The 19,616-nt window shown below is 45.5% G+C and overlaps 1 protein-coding gene across 1 annotated transcript in view; it reads right to left on the bottom strand.

The window, feature by feature from the left end:
• Nucleotides 1–4,040: 4,040 nt before the first annotated feature.
• The window catches only part of frmpd3 (FERM and PDZ domain containing 3), a gene marked incomplete at its 3' end in the record, with an annotated part of 35,093 nt that continues 19,517 nt past the window's right edge, over nt 4,041–19,616 (bottom strand). Inside the window, exons 8-15 of the mRNA XM_084331982.1 lie at nt 16,774–16,893; nt 14,929–15,065; nt 13,966–14,092; nt 12,775–12,864; nt 11,244–11,423; nt 10,154–10,289; nt 7,627–8,523; nt 4,041–6,865 (exon numbers count right to left, since the gene is read on the bottom strand). Coding sequence (XP_084188108.1) covers nt 4,041–6,865; nt 7,627–8,523; nt 10,154–10,289; nt 11,244–11,423; nt 12,775–12,864; nt 13,966–14,092; nt 14,929–15,065; nt 16,774–16,893 — 4,512 coding nt within the window. The remainder of the gene's footprint in view (nt 6,866–7,626; nt 8,524–10,153; nt 10,290–11,243; nt 11,424–12,774; nt 12,865–13,965; nt 14,093–14,928; nt 15,066–16,773; nt 16,894–19,616) is intronic.

Below are 19,616 nucleotides of genomic sequence, written 5' to 3'. Positions count from 1 at the left end.
ATTCATTGAGAGTAAATTAATATGGCTACCAGTGATGTCATCAGGGCCATTGCATCCTTATGTTGTGTTGCACCATGAAATTATGTAGATGAAAAAATAGCAATACCTCGTCTTAAAGGGATTGCTATACCGTATAATTTCATTGATCTGTAATTAATACAACACAAGGAGTCAATGTCCCTGATGACATCACTGGTGGCAATATTCAAACACAATTTCAAAACGAAATGAATGTGTGCAATACGGTTTTGTGTTTTTGGATGTGTGTGTGATTATGTGCAAAATAAATCAGCATTGTTTTTTTTGGGTGAAGTGCCCCCCAAAAAAACAAATAAAGCTGTTAGGTTCATTGGCAAATGGGGGCTGGACACAGTATCGTTATGGTAGTGGTACCATGACATAATCCTCAAATATTCCATTGGATTAATGCACATTTTAAAAGTGAAGGGGAATTTTAAAACATGACAATATACTCAGGGTTCTCCATTTGGCAAAGGAATAGACACCCAACCTAAGCCAAGTCTACCGGGGAGGCTAGGTGGAGAGGGAAATTAGTCAAGGTGGCCTGTTTGGCCTGTAATACACAGAGTGCCATGGATTAAAGATAATCCCTTATTTCAGACATGTTGATAGATTCAATATAATTTCAAATACCAAGGACTCTGAAACCACAACCCATCTTGTGAAACATATTAGCAAGATTTCCAATCATTTGGAATCAATGGTTGGTTTGACGAGCTGTCAATGAGGACCATTTAGACTCAACCATTAAATTACATTATTTCATGAAATATGTGTGGTTTGGTCCTCAATCCAAACAATTGTAAATCCTAAAGCTAATATATATACATGTTAAAAACATGGTTTGTTTAGCAGTTCTCCTTTAAAAATCAAACGTGTAATTCTTAATGAAAATCTGTTAATTTTATTAATACAAAAGAAAGTTAGTTTTGAATAAATTCCAAATTAGAAACATTTGAGTGACATAAATTAAGGGTAGCTTTTCTCCTCTTTCATGCCCATCTTTATTGTACACTATCTGAAAATACTGACAGAAGTGTAATTTATTTTTTATTTAACAGTTTCATGCTACTGCAGTGCTGAAGAGTACAGCTACATTTACTTTCCTTGACTAATACCCTCCATGTCAGATGGTTAACCAGCTGAGGAGCCTTGTGGTTAGGATAGTAGCCCACCACCCAAGGGTTGAGACTTTGAGTTCAGCTCCCAGGTCAGTCATAGTTTGGCACTCTAGGCTGCACAACTAGTGGCCTGTGTCGGGGGGATGCAGGATACGTGCACTGTGACTATAGAGATAGAGCGCAACACAATCTAGAGAAGGAAATCTCTGAAAACTATTTTGTGTTTCAGAAACACAGCGCCGTGTTTTGGAGCGCTACCCTCTTTTCTTGATCCTCCAATGACAACTGTTGCTTCCCTCGCGACAGTTGTGATTGGAGGATCAAGAAAAGAGGGCGGAACTTGAGATCAATTACATTGAATGAGATGATGCACAATGAATAACATAATAGATGGTTAACCCTTTCACTACCACACTATAGAAGGTTAACCCGTTCACTACCACACTACAGAAGGTTAACCTTTCACTACCACACTACAGAACCTTCTGTAGTGTGGTAGTGAAAGGTTAACCTTCTGTAGTGTGGTAGTGAAAGGCTTAAACCTTTGTAGTGTGGTAGTGAAAGGGTTAACCCTTTGTAGTGTGGTAGTGAAAGGGTTAACGGTATCGGTGAGATGTTTGCATTAGGCCAGCTTAAACAATAAAAGGCGCTATGGTTTGGCTCCAAGTATGACAACAGGATGAGACTCAAAGAAGACAGGAAACAGAGGTGTTAGTTTTATTAAAATACATAGAAAACTACTTTGTGTGTTTCTTCTATATTTGCTGGATTGCACAATGTATTACAGCACATATAAAGCAAAATGATATATATCTTAAAACCTGAATAATAATAGGATCATGAAATGGACAATAGGATCCATGAAATGGGTAAGCTTCAGCTTTGACAAGATAAAGTGTGTAAACTGGAACTGTGGATTGAAGTGGATTTTTCAGCAGCAGAGTAAAAAAAAAAAAAAAACACAAAAGTACAAATAATAAAATATACATTTAAATTTAGGAGCTAACTTTAGAAGTTGTGCAACATCCTAGAGCTAAGCTTACTCACTTGCAAGTGGATCACTATTTCAAGGTGTAATAATTCACGTAAAATGAGATGCAAGTGACGTGTGGATCGTTGACATTTTAAGTAACGTTAACTCTGTGCATAAGAGGAGAACAAGTGTTGGTTTATTCCTCTTTTATGCCATCAGCTGAGCGGCCTGTGACCTGGGTTTCTGCTACATTGTCTGCCTTGAGCAGGTGTGTTCCATACCTACAAGTGTTAGAACGGGCCTCTGGTTCATCCAACCAGGTCAGTCACCTGTGTCATTACTAGACTGTCAGAGATGCACACTTTTCACAACATTGTGAATAACGCTATTCCCGCTCTTGTTGAGTGAGCGAGACATCGTCAATACAACCAACAGAGATCTCCATTTTGTGTCACAACAGTTAAAAGATTTAACAAACACACACAGGGCTTGACATTAACAACCGCCACCGCCAAATGCGGGTAGAATTTGGCAGTGGTGTGTAACTCTGTCACTCTTACCAGCCACTTTGGCGGGTAGACCGCGCAGCGTCACCGTTTTAGAGTCATAGTGAATAGTCTCTCTCTCTCTCTCTCTCTCTCTCTCTACGCAGTGCGCGCTTACTTGCATCGTGCGTAATGAGAGTCTCTTTCTCTCTTGGAACGCAGTGCACGCTTACTTGCGTCACACGTAATGAGAGTCTCTCTCTCTCTTTCTGTTTTTTAAAGATTAACTGGATATTTGGATAGAGTGCGTGTGAGTGTGTGTGTGTGTGTGTGTGTGTGTGTGTGTGTGTGTGTGTGTGTGTGTGTGTGTGTGTGTGTGTGTGTGAGATTTTTGGCTGGTGAAAATGCTGAGTGGCTAGTGACTTTGGAAAACCACTAGCCACAGTGGCTGCCGGTGAGCCAAAAAGTTTTTATCTTTGGCAGCCTAGGGCATGTGTACAAGTTGGTTGTGAGGGGCCTACAAATAGCCGGTCTCCCCAAAAGGAAGGCCAAGCAGTTAGCCAGGTACTGCTCAGTATCAGCAATTATAGGAAGCCGCTCAATTTGGAGGAGACGTTGTTACCTTTTCCCATGATTCTGCCGTCCATGCACCTTGTACCTGACTGTTCTTTCATAATTTTCTGACTGCACTCGCATTGTTTATGTCCTTTGTATGAGGCCTCCTTGTACTTCTGTTCATGTGGACATAAATAAACATTTCAAATGTGTGTGTGAGATTTTTGGCTGGTGAAAATGCTGAGTGGCTAGTGACTTTGGAAAACCACTAGCCACAGTGGCTGCCGGTGAGCCAAAAAGTTAATGTCAAGCCCTGAACACACACCACCATCTAACCAACCAATGCTTTGGATGACCTAATTCACAGAAGTCTCTACTTGACGAGTTCTCCGCAGTGTCTTCTGTCCAGAGCACACATTCATGCCTGACAAGTCATCATGATCTTTTATATTTCTTGTAATTATATATTAAATATTATTCTCATCTGTGTTCCCCACAAAATTGTATATTATTTGCTAAGAAGATACAACTCAAATATATATATTACATAGAAATGATTATACTCTAAGGACTCTTGAAGTGTGAATATTATGTGGTTAGCCCTGTGTATCACCCAGTCTATTGTGGGGGTCCTTACACCTTTGTGCATTAGTTCCATGTATATCTTGTTTATGTGGAAACAAAAGGCCCACTAGGCTACCACAGTGCCTGTAAACATGGAATGGAACAGCTGCATTGCAATATATATATATATATATATTTTTTACTGAGGATGAATCATTGCACGCTTTGTAAAAAAAAATGTAAACAATAAATAAGTAATGAATTTGGAGAGAGTAGCCACCCACACTATTGATTCTTTTTATCGAGTCTCCAACACCCTTGTTAGGTTTCGTACTGGGCAGGCAGAGTCTTGATGGGTCGGGTGAGGGAGCTCATATTGTTAGTAGTGGTAGAAACCTGGGGGCTCACTGTCTTCGTTGGCAGACTGCTCGAGTGTCCCATCGCCTCCTCCGCTGCACGCAGGAGCAAAGTGTAGTTGATGGCCACTTCTTCGACCTTCCTCAGCAGCTGTAGCCTTTGAGCTTCCGAACGCACCCCTCTAACCAGCTTGATGAATGTCTGTGTCAGTTCACACAACACCTGAAAGCTGGACGAGACCACGGCTAGCATACGCGTCGGGCTCTTTTCAACACTTGCCACTCGACGGCATGATGCCCGGAATTCTTTGAAGCGCCCTGCCAGCTCCTGTTTATACTCCGTGACACGCAAGGGCTGAAGACGAGCCTCACCCTCTGTCTGGGGGCTGTTAGCACACTGACGCAGGATGGCTAGCAACTCATTGGCATCCAGTTGGGCATTGAGGAAGCCATCAGGCAGGCTGAACGTATTCCCCTGTAAGGACTGCACTCGCGCAAGGCTGCCCTCCAGTGTTCCGCAGGCTCGGAGGTCAATCGCCTGTGTCTGCGGCTCCTCTTCCTCCTCCTCCTCCTCCTCCCCACTGCAGTCCTCTGCGTTGAGAACCTGCAGGGTCTTGCTGACGACAGGCAGGGTATTAGAGTCTAGCTGCATGCCTGGAAGGACCTGAAGAGGGATGGAGTAGGAGAGCTCATCCTTCTCACTGCTCTCATCCGCCGCTTCACACTTCCTGTAGCAGAAGCAGAATGAGCAGCATCTCTCCCTGTCATCGCTGTCTTCACTAGGGAGGGTCAGCAACACCTCTCCGTGTCCCTCTCTGCCTTCACGCAGAAGCTCCTCCCCCTGAATGAAGAACACACCCTTTTTTCCCTTCCCTTCCACCTGGTGAGACTGAGCGTGAACTGGTTCCACAGGGGTGGGGAGCCTCAGTCCGGTGGCTCTCACCCTCTCCATCTCCTTCTCCAGACTCTTGGCTTTGGGTTTGACCTCAGCATACACAGGCGTGCCGGTACTGTTATCCACCTCGCCGATGCTGTATCGCCTCTGGGGCTTCTTGTATTGTGGATCCCCCATGCATTCTGTTTGGGAGGCGCAGGTAGGCGAGCATGTGACCTGCTCTCCCCTGGGTTCTCGGGACTCCAGGCTGGTGGAGCGGATGCGGGTGGTCTCGATCTCTAAGGTCGGGGGCCTCCTGGTACCACCCTGGCTGTGAGGAGTTTTGGAGACCGCTGGAGGGGTCTTGGAAATATTTCTCTCTCTGCCTCTGTTTTGCGTTTCTGTCGTCGAACCGACTGGCGTGTCAGGTAGACGTATGCCTCTGCACATTCTCTTACAGTCACAGCTGCGTCGCTGCTCTCTGGAGATACCCGGGGCTTTCAGAACCGGGCTGGTGCGGAGCTGACAGGCACAGGGGGTCCCTGAAGGGACCGGCGAGGACCCCTGGGGCAGATACTCTCCTTTGGATGACTTAGGCTTCAGCAGCTCCTCTAAGAATTCCAGCTCATACTGGCGGACCTTCTGCAGCTGAGCCCGGCGCTCATCGGTCTCTCTCCGCATTCTGGCTGGGAATGTGGCAGAGAGGAGGTTTCTGAAGCTAAGGAACGGTGCAGTGCGATGGGACTTCCCCTTACCACTGCCATGCTTCCTCGAATCAGCAGCCATGAGAGTGGATATATCATCCGCAGAGGCGCTGGACTGCGTGGGGTCTTCCAGAATAGGTAATGATTTCTGAGGACATTTCTGTGGCATTTCGGGGGGTGTTTTCCCGTGGGATCCCTCAGTCTTGCTCTCGGCTCCTTCTTTTCTCTCTGATTTCACAGGCATGGAGTACTTGGTCTGGACTTGAGGGGCGGCTTTAGCCAACGTGGGATCTGCTCCGCCTGTTCTCACCGCGCTATCCTTGCTGCCCGCCAGCTGGAGGCCTTTGGCCCGGAGGCGCTCGTTATCTGTGGGGGAGGAAGATTGAAACACTACCACTTTCTGAACCTGCGGATCCTTCGGTCTCACCTGAGGCCCAGGCTCCACTCGCACTGGGCATGTGCAGAACAGGTCATCGATCGGCAGAAGGTCTTTAGAGCTTGAAGGCTTCATGGTCTCGCTAGAGGCAGTCTCGGCATCTTGGCACATGATAGTGGGGCAAATCCTGGCAGAGGCAGTTCTGTCCACAGGCAAGAGGATAGGTAAGGCTTTGCTGGTAGGGTCAGGAGTAGGAGGTGTAGTTGTTTTCCCCTTCATGCTCTTGGAGAGATTTGGGTTTAGTCTTCGACCAGAGGAGCCTGGTGACTGCTGATCTTTGTTTCCTTGGGCTGTTGACAGTGAATCGGATACTTTAAGTTCCCCACGTGACTCATCAGTGGGGTCAGGGACCTTTACTTTGGTGGCCTCTGGTTTAGCTTTCAGACCAGTCTTCTGTTCACCTTTAATAGGGTCAGGAGTGCTGCCCTGCTCCCCTGCTACACTAGGTGTTGCGGTCTCCTGACCGGGGCCGACCTTCAAGGGAACCGTCTTGCTGAGGATGACTTGCTTGGGTGGGCAGCCGGCACGGATCTGACCCACGGAGAAGGCCCCGCTCCCTATTGCCTGAGCGGTGGAGCCGGGGATGGCCACCAGGGGGAAGTCCCGGCGGCAGAGGATGCGCTCCTTGTTGATGTGGTGGGCCAGCAGGTAGGCCTGGTTCTGGTGCTGCTTCATGGCAGACACCATCTCAGAGACGTCCGTCAACTCGGAGGAGTTGGTCTCGTGGCCGGAATCCAATGACGACTCGGGCGTAATGGCTGCCAACACAATCAGCCCTGGGGAGGAGGGGAACACAGCGCATGATCAGGGTTATCAAGAAGCAATGAATGAATGCAAACTGCTTTAAAAGAACACGCCAACATTTTGGGAAATTAGCTTATCGTCTTCTCCAGAGAGACAAGAAGATAGATACCAGTTTCCTCTCTGTGCGTTCAGTAGAAACCTATCTGGCTGCACGTTAGCCTAGCTTAGCACAATGAATGGAAGCGGACAGTGACGGCTAGCCTAGGCATTGTCCAAATAACACCTCTCCCGAAGGCTACCCATCACTGTCCACATTCATTGTGCTAAGCTAGGCTAACATGCAGCCAGATAGCTTTCTACTGCACACACAGAGAGGAAACTGGTATCTACCTTCTTGTCTCTCTCTGGAGAAGACAGTAAGATAATTTTCCAAAATGTTAGCGTGTACTTGTGTTGTAATACTACGATTAATCAATGAAAACACTGCATGTACTTGTTTCACTTTAGCAAATATAACTGCAGCAACAAAGCTAATAGTCTATTTTTTGTGATAAGCTTTTCAACTATACAGTTATTGTTACTAATACTAATAATGTTAATTCAAGCTTTACTTGCTATCACACAAAGAGCCATTCCAACTGAGTAATAAAAAAAAGGTTAGACCGTAAAGACAGAAAAAAAGGACTTTCAACTATAATGAAATTCAAAGAATATATATTTTTTCTTTTGGCTTTGGGCCTACTGTTAAGTCTGTGAGTGAGGTGAGGGCCTTGGTGTGACTCAGCCTGTTGACCTGCAGTCTGTGCCGGCTGTTGAGGGTGATGGGGGTAGTCCTCTGAGGCTGCCAAGGCCTCCAGTGCCTGCAAGGTGGACACCAGAGCATCATCCAGCTCCTGGGCGTGATCCCTCACTGTCCTGGTGGCCACGTTATCGATCATTGTTACCGGCACATCCCCCTTGGCCTGGGCCACCTGCCCAGAGGCGACCCCCGGGGCGGCGTTGGCTCGAGCCCTCCTCCCTCTCTTCGAGTCGTCTTCGTCTGAACTGTTGTCCCTGAACCCAGGCGGTGGCGCCGCAATAGCGATAGCGGGCGGCGGCAGCCGCAGCATCCCTCCTCCGTCACCGACTTCCTCCTCGTCCTCCTCTTCGTTGCCGGGGGGAGGCAGGGCTGTGAGGTCCACTGCCCCTCCGTCACGGGAGGCACAGGCGCCCGAGCAGTGCTTCCCCGAACTACCACTACCGTTTACCGTGATTGCCAGGCCTTCTGCTCTAAGCCTGGCCTTGCAAGAGTCACAGAAGTATCGGGAGTTTTTTTGGGATTGACCCAGTGTATGGGCCCGACTTCTAAAGGCTGCATTCTCCACAATCTGGATCTCTGGAACCCCGGCAATCTCCTCTGTGCTCTGCTGCGTGGGGTCAGACTTGGTGCGAGGCCGCCCCGGCGGCTCCTGGGAAATGAAGTTCTCGTTAATGTCAAGCTCAGCTTCGGCCTGTGTTTGGAGTTCCTGAAGCTGCTGCTGTTCCCGCAGGTGGACATGACACAGGCCCAGGTGCTGTGGCTCCGAGGGTACAAGGGCCCTCGAGGTCCCCGGGTCCCTATGCGAGCCTTCCCTCTCATCTCCCCGTCGATGGCCACTCGATGAGCCTGCGACCCCGGAGCGTGGATGAGCATGGTGCGAGCTTCTGTAATCTAGGACAGAATTGTCAGAGCAGTGAAGGGTTTGAGGAGATAAGAAGAAGCACTGGGGATGGAGTAGGTCCAGATGAGAAAGCAGAGGCGACGGCTGGTGGTCACATGGAGGATTGTTATTTCAGAGATGGATGCTGGAGGGTTGAAGTTTGTTTGGAGTTGGAGGGTTAGATTCTAGTGGGATGGGATGGGCTATCATGATGACCCCCCCCCCCCCCCCCCCCCGATTGGTCACAGCATAATGAGAAATTATCTGCATAAGAACACTAAGCCATGGGGAGAAAGACAAATGCATGGTGGAATTCCATAATGTTACCCTGTCTCTAAAATGGGAGGAGTGGAAAGGCCCCTCCAGTGAGACAGAATGGAAATGAGAAGAGCGACAGAGGAGGGCACTATGGGATGGCGGTTCCATGATGATCTGGTTATAGCTGGAAATGGTTTCAATCCAAGTAGTATTAGATAAAAGAAGCAGCAGGTCACAGTCCAGTGGATTGAGTGTACAGTTACAGATGCTGACGATGGCTGACATGAATGACTGCTAACGATGGCTGACATGAATGACGGTGATAAGACACTGGTAGAAGGACACTCACACTTATAGTATGCTGCAAATGGGGATGAACATTCCATCTTAAAATCCAAAAGAGTACATTATCACCTGTTTTTTCATTTCTCCTGTAATTGCCTTTGCAGAAATTCCTTTGTCATGAAGTAGACTCTAACATTTAACGTAACGTACCACAAAGCTAGTGTTGACGTGTGTTGCACATTCATTATGGTGTGTATTTTGCAATCGCAATGTGTGCAAGTCTCTACTAGTAGGGCAGCTTAGCTGAATAATTGTGCACTTTGTGATAAAAGCGTCAAACTTGGTACATAATGTAGCTTAATATATTTAGAAGAAATATGGATATTGGGCCACTGCATATTTTCCCCCTACTGGCTATGGCAAGCATCAACGTTATTAGATCGCTTTTAGGATGGATGTGCCCCCCCCCCCCTAAATTTCATATCAGCAATAGACCTATCTCAAACCCTGCCCCTTTTCTTGATCCTCCAATCACAGCTGTCGCTTACCTCAAGTCCGAGGTAAGCGACAGCTGTGATTGGAGGATCAAGAAAAGAGGTCAGGATTTGAGATAGGGAAATACAGAGGAGAATGTTACCTTTCCAGAGATACCAATATTATTATTCTAGTCCAAATAGAACCAGAGATATGCATTTTACATATTGAATGTCACCAATGCATGTTGAAAAAAGTTCCCAGTAAATGTTGAGACATTCAATATGTAAAATGGCATATATCTGGTTCTATTTGGACTAGAACAATAACATTGCTATCACTGGAAAGGTAACATTCTCACCTGTCTTTTCATAATGGCTGATATTAAATTTAGGGATTCAACAGCCGCTCTAAAAGTGATCTAATCACGTTGATGCCTGCCATGGCCACTAGGGGGCGAATTTGCAATGGCCCAATATCCAGATTTCTTCTAAATATATTTAGCTACATGTGTACCAAATTAGGTGCTTTTATCACAAAATGCACAATTCTGTTGAGAATTGGAGCTAAGCTGCCCCCACTGTACCGAACAGATCCGACGAGGTGCCTGCAGTGACAACATACCTGCCTTGGTCATCTGAGATTGACCGGGTGCGCGGAAGTAGACGGACCTCTTGGGATCAACAAACAGCTTGTAGTAGCCAGATATCAAGCAGGCGAAGTTACTGGCCTCAGGCCACTCCATGAGCAGGACCAGAGGCTGTTGGGGGTGCCAGGGAGGGGGATTAGGAGACTATTTAGGGTACAGGCAATAAGCACTGCCTGTACTTATTGTAATGACATGTCTGTCAATGTATTGCTGGTGATAAAGCATACAATCACGTAAGGTTTCATATCCCTATAGACCGATTTCTCAATTTCACATTTAGCTAATTGCAGTGATAGTACCTGATAATAGTAGTGTTGTTTCAACGGCTTAGTGAGATAAGATATATTTATCCACATATACCTGCATATAATCATTTTTACATACGTGTAGATACTATATCTATATATGTACATATTCCTTACCTACTATTACTAGTTATACCGCTAGCCAGTATGATTTACTATCATAGGGTCTTTATACCTGTATCACTGTACATAATACTATAACACTGTACATACATCTGATTAGCATTATTACTCAGTAGTACTCATTTATACTCCAGTTTAATCACCTGTACGTTGTATCTTGCAAGTTCACGTTACTCTTACATTTGCACTCTGGTTAGATGCCAAACTGTACTGAATCTAATCTAATCTAATAAAATGAGAATTTTAAATGCAGGCTAAGAAATGGGGTATCTGACCACAGACTGACCTGACCACCTGACGCTGCCTCCCTGTGTGTAAGTGGTGTTGCATAAATACTTATTCATTATAATTCATTGACTCATTATTGATTTCTTAATATTTCATGTACAAAGTAATAAATAGATAAATAATGTGATGCATAAATAATTTGATGTAAAGCTACTGTAAACTCCTAAACTTTCAGTGCCGATACTGAGTACCGATCCAGTCCAGCACACTGCAGACAAAAGTGGCCCAAATCTGAGGCGTATCTAATCTCTTATCTTTCTAATCTTTACTCTGATTGGTAACGGATCTTAGATAGCAAGGCAACATCAACATGCCCCCTTGTACCCGGGCACACGGTGTGTTGCGGTACCTTGGCCTCGTGGATGGCCACCTCCACGCGAGCGACGCCCTGGTTCTCCCGGTACAGCTGGACCTTGGCGACTCGGCTGAACTCGGTCAAAACCGTGGTGAGGTTGTTCTTCAGGTCGATCACGTGACTAATGCCGTGTCGAGGACCCACCAGCAGAGTGGTGGCCGACTGTTTCTCATCCTGCCGGAGAAACGGCAGAAGATGTCAAAGAGGAACGAGTTGTCCGTCGGAATGAATTTCAATGTTTGGATTTCATCCAAATAAAAAATAAATACATATGAATGAATTGAAAGGGGATACAATACAGGAATATATTATTATTGATATGAGGTGATTTGAAGCGCATCACTGGTTCTTGTCCCTTTTTCTGTGTTTTCTATGCTTAATGATTGTTTCCTATTGGAGTGTTGCCAGATGGCAACTGTTAAATTATCACCCCAGAGGCTTAAAATGATGTTTTCTATTGTTTATTTTATTGTTTGCAAGTCATTACCACTAGAAAAAATAGGCGTACAGAGGGCCAACGTATTGTACAGAGGTAAAATAATAGTATAGAGAAGGCAAATCCATCGTACATATCTAGCAACCCTGGGTGCTATACCCATAATAGCAAATACAACACACAATGAACTTGTTAATTGTAAGCATTTGATGTGGTAATAATACGTAAACTTTTGTCTTTAATATTACAATTTTATTCTATTCTATTTGCCTAATTTCAGTCTATTCATAGTCTAATGGTATTCTTAGGGATAATTGAGAGCCTTAACGCTTTCACTACCACACTACCAAAGGGTTAACCCTTTCACTGCGACAATACAGAAGATTAACCCTTTCACTGCCACACGACAAAAAGGGTTAACCCTTTCACTACCACACTACAGAAGGTTAACCCTTTACCACCACACTACAGACAGTTAACCGTGTGGTAGTGAAAGGGTAAATGCCAATATAGATATTAAAGACGCACCATGGCTGCCTGCCAATGATTTTGTTTGTTTAGAAATGCATTCTGTTTAAAACAAAATAAAAATTAATAAAAGTCTGTTCCTCAGACATGTAAAAATCAATATAGGCTGAAAGGGTCAGCCATTCTGTGTGTCCTGCTACACTGCTCAGGTTTCCCAGATCGATGGGAGGATGTTAGGGCTGTCCTCAACAAAATAAAGAGTTGACTAATAGCCATGGATACATCGTCAAACGATCGATTAGCTGATCTTAATTGTGTTTTCATTTGATTTAATTCAACGGTATTTCCAACATGCAATCATGCAGAGGGTCCTCTTTAAATCTAGCACTCACCAGAGATGTGCTTCTCATTTCCTCAGGAAATAACTCATTGAGTGTGAAGAAAAATAACCGATCAACTAATACGTCTTGGTCGACTATAAGACCAAACGGACCGATCAATTGACTAATTAATTAAGGGTGGGGGGGGGGGCAGCCCCCTAAGCACAACATATACAGCCGGAGATAGAGGTAAACACATGGGACTCCTGTGTAAGCTAATGATTTAAAGGTTAATAATTACCAATCCAACAGTGTGGAACAGCAAGCCACCGAAAGGTGGAAGGTCATTGAGTACACGCATGTACTGCAGCTTTCCCTGGAGGGGAGGAACCTGTCAGCCGGATGATAAAACAGAGGGAAAACTCTCATCCACGGTTAAGGGGGGATCCTACTTCAATACTCCCAATGTCCTCTTGGGGGCACAGTCGAGCCACTGATTTAGCTACTCTGGAGTCTTATGCAACAGTCACACCAACAGAGAATGGGGGCTTGCCCCTTAAGATAAAGGCTTGGTTATCGTACATACATGATCACAGTCCTGTAAAGCAACAGTGCATTAAGGTGCCCATTGCTCGTCTTAACTTGAAGATAACGGAATTACTACCTCTACCTAATTTTAGCATTTTGCATTTAGCATTTAGTTTTTTGTACATTTTAGTTTTGGTCCTTATTCCTTATTTGGTCCTTATTATTTTTATCCACTTTTTTTTCTCCCATTTTTCTATATTTTCTCCCATCCCAATTTCGTATCATCCAATTCAACCCTCCCCTGTCACGGACGCTGTTTCTTGCCTCCCACAAGCCGGCTGCAATGTGGACTAAGTCATACATAGCACAAGTCCCCTCCGGTACTTGAGGTAACAGCAGTCGCATCTTTTCACCTGCGCAGCTCGATCTCTCAGTGGCGAGGAGTAACGCGTGGGAGGCTCACGCTGCCCCCGACACTTCCTGATTCTACTGCGCAGGCGCACCAACCGACCTGTAGGAGTCGCTGTCCACAACGCCCGATCCCCACCCATCAGTTTCCCACCCCCTAATACGGCCAATGTGTATTAGTACGGACGACCAGCTAAACTGAAAGCAAATGTGGAGCGCTGGGCTCGAACTGACGAGCCCAGCGTCTCCAACATTTCGTGGCGAGCGCCTTGCCCACTACGCCACGTAGCCACCCATTTGGTCCTTATTCTTTTACTTTCAGGAGGGTCAGACAGAACCAAGCATTTCACTATAATGTACCTTATAATATGTGACATGAAAAATGTAACTTGAACTTAAATTAGCATTTGAACACTTTGCTCCAACACGCATAATGTTATTTGTTCTGATATAATATCAAGGCAGAGGGCAACACAACCACCAGCTGTGGATTGCTCCTACACACGTCAAACAGGAAGATAGTCACAATGGTCAACAGTTACGGTCAGGTTTGAACCTTGTTGCCTGATGGTGGAGGGTGTTGGTACGTCTTCAGCAGCTGAGACAAGCTCTTACAGACGTTCTTCTCCTTCACCGTTGGCAACAGAGTCAAGGGGAGGAAAGGCTCCAGGCCCCACTCTTTCCTGCGATAGAGAGAATAACGCACACGTGAATGTAAATACATTTCATCTTTCTGTTAGCTAGATCTTGATTTATTTCATTTCATTTAAATTTTGATAAAATATTATCAGTGTTGCTTTTTCAACATTAATTCACATTAAACTCTATTTTCGGGGGGAAATATATTATTGTTATTCTTAGCATTTTATTTTCATTGTGAACGTTTTGACTTCGATAATTATGACTTAATTTATTTTTGATTGTATCGGTTCATTGTTGATTGATTCATAAATAGCCTATTGGAATTATATAGCCCACTGAGACGTACAGTAATGCATGCCAATTAAGCGTGTTGGATTGAACTGGATCTTATTTGATATAGAGACAGACCGCGAAGCATGCCTAATCAAAGTCAAGGGAATGTCAGAACTGACAAGGAGCTCTGTATCCCGTGGGATCAGCCTCTGCAGACACGGCTCACATCCTCTCCCCCACTGGCTTGACAAGGCCACATGACCCTACTCCAAGACAAGCACACGGCTCTGGCTCTGCGGACATGTCGGCGAGACAGAAGCTAATTAGTGGCTACTGTAGACGCGGGAGGGGAGTTGGTGTGTCTCTACTGTAAATGAGCAAACTGAAGGAGAGATGTAATTTCACAAAGTCACAATGTCATAATGACTCAGGGAAAATGACTCACAAGAGTGGTTTTTCAGCTTTTAATATTAGATACATGATTAATAATTAAAATATTACAACGAACAAAGTTGGTTGTAATGTCACAGCTCAGAAACTATTTGGTAAAAAATGTACTTCGTGACTTTCTCACAGACAATTTAATGGTTGGCAACAGACTTACTCGACGTGTTTGAGCGAGATCTTCTGATTGGGCCTGGCCGAGGACACAGTGATGTAGATATGGAGTGCGGCCAACCGCAACGTGATGTCAGATTTCCAATCCATGCCAAAGCGCTCTTTGATGACATCATTTCGACTCTGTGGAGATGGGATGACAAGTCATTTTTATTCCCTGTCCAGCTGATGCCAAACTACAAACCTATTATAGCCTTTATCATTGTTAAAGCCTTTATGAATCTTTTTCATTGTTATCGAAACCTATTAATCAAATTCCTATGTGAGGTGTACCGTAGCTAGGGCTGGGCGATTGATCGAGTTTCAATTAAAATGACGATTTTGGCATCCCACAGTCATGAAAACAAGATCATCTAGATAAAACGATTATTGTGCCACATGCTGTGTTGCCCTCATTTGGTCCTGTGTTGTACATGCAGCGCACACTTCCTTCACAGCAGTGCGCTCGGCCCTGCACCCCAAGCCCAAACAGTAGTTTCAGCTTGTGTCGAGAAAGAGGAGGGAGCCACGGTGCGTTTCTCTCTAGCTATTTTTTTTTTTTATCTACTTTTTCTCCCATTTTCTATTTTTCTCCCATCCCAATTTCGTATCGTCCAATTCTACCCTCCCCTGTCTCGAACGCTGTTAGGCTGTTAGGCTCGCCTGGCTGGGCTCGGCTGTTCGAGCCCAGCGCTCCACATTGCTTTCAGTTTAGCTGGTCGTCCGTACTAATACACATTGGCCGTATTAGGGGGTGGGAAACTGATGGGTGGGGATCGGGCGTTGTGGACAGCGACTCCTAGAGGTCGGTTGGTGCGCCTGCGCAGTAGAATCAGGAAGTGTCTGGGGCAGCGTGAGCCTCCCACGCGTTACTCCTCGCCACTGAGAGATCGCGCTGCGCAGGTGAAAAGATGCGACTGCTGTTACCTCAAGTATCGGAGGGGACTCGTGCTATGTATGACTTAGTCCACATCGCAGCCGGCTTGTGGGAGGCAAGAAACAACGTTCGTGACAGGGGAGGGTTGAATTGGATGATACGAAATTGGGATGGGAGAAAAAATAGAAAATGGGAGAAAAAGTAGATAATTTTTTTTTTTTGACAAATCAAACAAAACTTGAAACTCAAACTGGGCTCTGGTGTGTGTCTGCATCTTCCTGACTCACCTCCAGGCTCCACGAAAAAGAAGGAAAAGGCAAAGCAATGACGTGAGGGAAGCACTATTGAACCTAGCTACCCCGGAGAGCTCCTAATCCCCCTGACTGCCTCTCAGTTGGCACTATCTACCTGTAGCCTGTACTTCCTGTACTTCCGTTTACACACTTTAGAAGGCATATCTTTACCAGCCTACCATCACAATAACGTTATCTCAACCCCCCCCCCCCCTTTAACCCTTTCACTACCACACGACAGAAGGTTAACCCCTTCCCTTCACTACCACACTACAGACGGTTAACCTTCTGTAGTGTGGCAGTGAAAGGGTTAACCTTATGTCGTGTGGCAGTGAAAGGGTTAACCTTATGTCGTGTGGCAGTGAAAGGGTTAACCTTCTGCCGGTGTGGCAGTGAAAGGGTTAACCTTCTGCCGGTGTGGCAGTGGAAGGGTTAACCTTCTGTATCATCATCACCACAGTGAAATGGTTAATAACCATTTGGCAGTGTGGCAGTGAAAGGGTTAAGGGGCAAGCCCCCATTCTCTGTTGGTGTGACTGTTGCATAAGACTCCAGAGTAGCTAAATCAGTGGCTCGACTGTGCCCCCAAGAGGACATTGGGAGTATTGAAGTAGGATCCCCCCTTAATCCTCCGCCGCCCCACCTGTATGTAGAGGTACTCGAAGGCAGCGGGGTCCCTCACCTGTATGTAGAGGTACTCGAAGGCAGCGGGGTCCCTCCGGAGCAGGTCTGCGGGGTCCTTGGGGAAGAAGCTGATGCGGAACAGACACTTCATCCCCTGGAAGTACGTCCTGTGTACCACCTGCATGAGGGGCACATGATGACACAACAGCAGCTACGTGATTCACACTGTAGGCAGGTACACACACACACACACACCGTCACACACACACACACACGCTAGCTTGCACGCACGCACACACACACACGCACAGACACACACTTGCTACATCGATAAGGACGCCGGTTGCCATCTTTTTTGTGAACAATTATTTATATACTGTATATATATATTTCTTTTAATTCTATTTATTTTTGGGCTTTTTCTGTATTTTTCACCCATCCCAATTGAGTCGTTATGCCAATTCCCTTCCTGGTCGTTGCGCGTATTGCCCCCACTGTCGGCCTGGGGAGGGTGTAGAACTACCACATGCCTCCTCCGATACATGTGGAGTCGCCAGCCGCTTCTTTTCACCTGACAGCGAGGAGGTTCACTGGGGGAACGTAACACGCGTGTGGAGGTTTACACTATTCCCCCCAGATCCCCTCCCTGCTCAACAGGCTCAGACTCAGGCTCTCAGACTCCGACCAGTAGGAGTCGCAGTTTACAACGACCAGGACGCGTGAATATTTTAGGCAACCAACTTGTGTTTAACGTTTCTCTGATTGGCCACTACGCCCATGTGACCGCGGCAGAGCGAGAGAGCGGCAGTGCGGAAATAGGCTGCATTCTATTGCCATTCTCTGCGACAAACTCTAACCTTAACCAACTCCGAAAACAGCGCCTAAACTTAACCCTTCTAACCTTAACCAACTCCGAAACAATGCCTAACCTTAACCTTAACCTTAACCAACTCCGAAACAATGCCTAACCTTAACCTTAACCTTAACCAACTCCGAAACAATGCCTAACCTTAACCCTAACCTTAACCAACTCCGAAACAATGCCTAAACTTAACCTTAACCTTAACCAACTCCGAAACAATGCCTAACCTTAACCCTAACCTTAACCAACTCCGAAACAATGCCTAAACTTAACCGGCGAAAGAATGCACGTTAAAAAAAAAAAAAAGAAAAAGAAATTTAAGGGATTCAAACTTGTCACCAACGCACCGCAGGATCCACAGCAAGGCGGCGAACCAGTTGAGCTAACCGTCAATGTTAAACGAGGGGGAATTACGGCTGCATAATGCTGCCCTGCCGCGTCGCCGCGGGGGCGTGGCTAGATGCAAGTTGGTTGCCTAAAATATTCACGCGACCAGGACACACACCCCACCGGCTTTCCACCCGCAAACACTGCCATTGTGTTAGTAGGGATGACTGACCAAGCCGGAGGTACCGCTGACAGCTGGATTCGATCCCAGAGTCTCTGCTTGGTTCACTGCGCTACACAGCCACCCCTCCAAACCATCTTTTAACCCAAAAACCCTGTCAACACACAGTGAATGGGAATTATCCTGCTACATACAGTAGCATGTAGCAGTAGCAACCTGACGCAAGCTTCTCAAGCCCTATTGTACAATAAACAAATAACGTTCTGCACTGAAGTGATTTCTAAGCTTTTTTGACCTGACGCTGAACAAAAATGGTGATGTGATGGTGTCTTGTCTTCCATGCCGGCGGGGGAGTTCCTTGCGCTGTAATCACATTACATTGTGTGCAAGAAGACGGTTTTGTGCCCCACTCTCACTCTACTAACAACAGCAGCAAGACTGCATGAAGGCTATTCTAAACGTTAATATAAAAACCCCTGTCTGATAGCACACTGACAGCCCGTCGCCTTAGTAACACACAGATCAACGGGGAAATTGTCTTTTTTCTGTAATGTGATTACAACGCCAAAACCCCCACCCCCCTGGCATGAGAAGAAGACACCATGGTAAGACAACTTCACTTTATTGACAATCATTTTTTCGCCGGCAAGCTATTTGTTTATTTCTCAACTTTCCGTGGGTCTGGCGTGTCAGTTTACATGTAGTATGTTGATTGATTGAAGAGCAATGTGACTCCTACACAAATTTAAATGACTGCATGAACAGTAAGTGGGCCTTTTGCATTAATGTTGAAAATATGGTCATATACTGACACATTTCCTCATCTCTTGGTAGACTGTTTTTAGTGTTAAGGCTTCGATCACACCTAATCCGAAATGATTTCTTGTTGCTGCAAAACAAATGCAGAGTTCTACGCAAGGGTGGCTCAAACAGAAACCGGTCAGATGTGGTTACTGGCTAAATGTGACAAATGATCATATTATTCCTGCGATGAACCAGCAACAGATATGACTATCACATACTCAATACCCAGCCTGGAGCATTGATGCTTAGTAGTACTTTCAACTTACATTTTTTCTTTGCAACTTTATATTCACTAATAAACTACTGTCAACATTAAAACACAACAGAAAGTTAGCAAAAACATTTGGTAACACTTTATATTAACACTTATATACACTTATATAAGACATTTATAAGGTATGTAGATAATGATAATAATAAATAATAATAATTCATTACATTTTATATAGCGCTTTTCTAGACACTCAAAGCGCTCCCCACAAGGGTGGGAAATTGCCTCCTTCACCACCACTGGTAGCACCCAACCTTGGGCTACGCAGGCTCAATGGCTACCATACACTGGCACCCGGCACACATCACACTACACAATGGCTGAATGGCTCAGGAGACAGGGATTGATATCAGCCAATTAATTAATGATTAATTAAATCATTTATAACTATAGTTGTATACCATTTACAAATTAGTTATACATTATTTATAACGCATTAGTGGACAATGAACTAAT

Source organism: Notolepis coatsorum, assembly GCF_963971535.1.
Source record: "Notolepis coatsorum genome assembly, chromosome: 16".
NCBI lineage: Eukaryota > Metazoa > Chordata > Actinopteri > Aulopiformes > Paralepididae > Notolepis > Notolepis coatsorum.
This window is presented reverse-complemented; position numbering and strand designations above follow the sequence as displayed.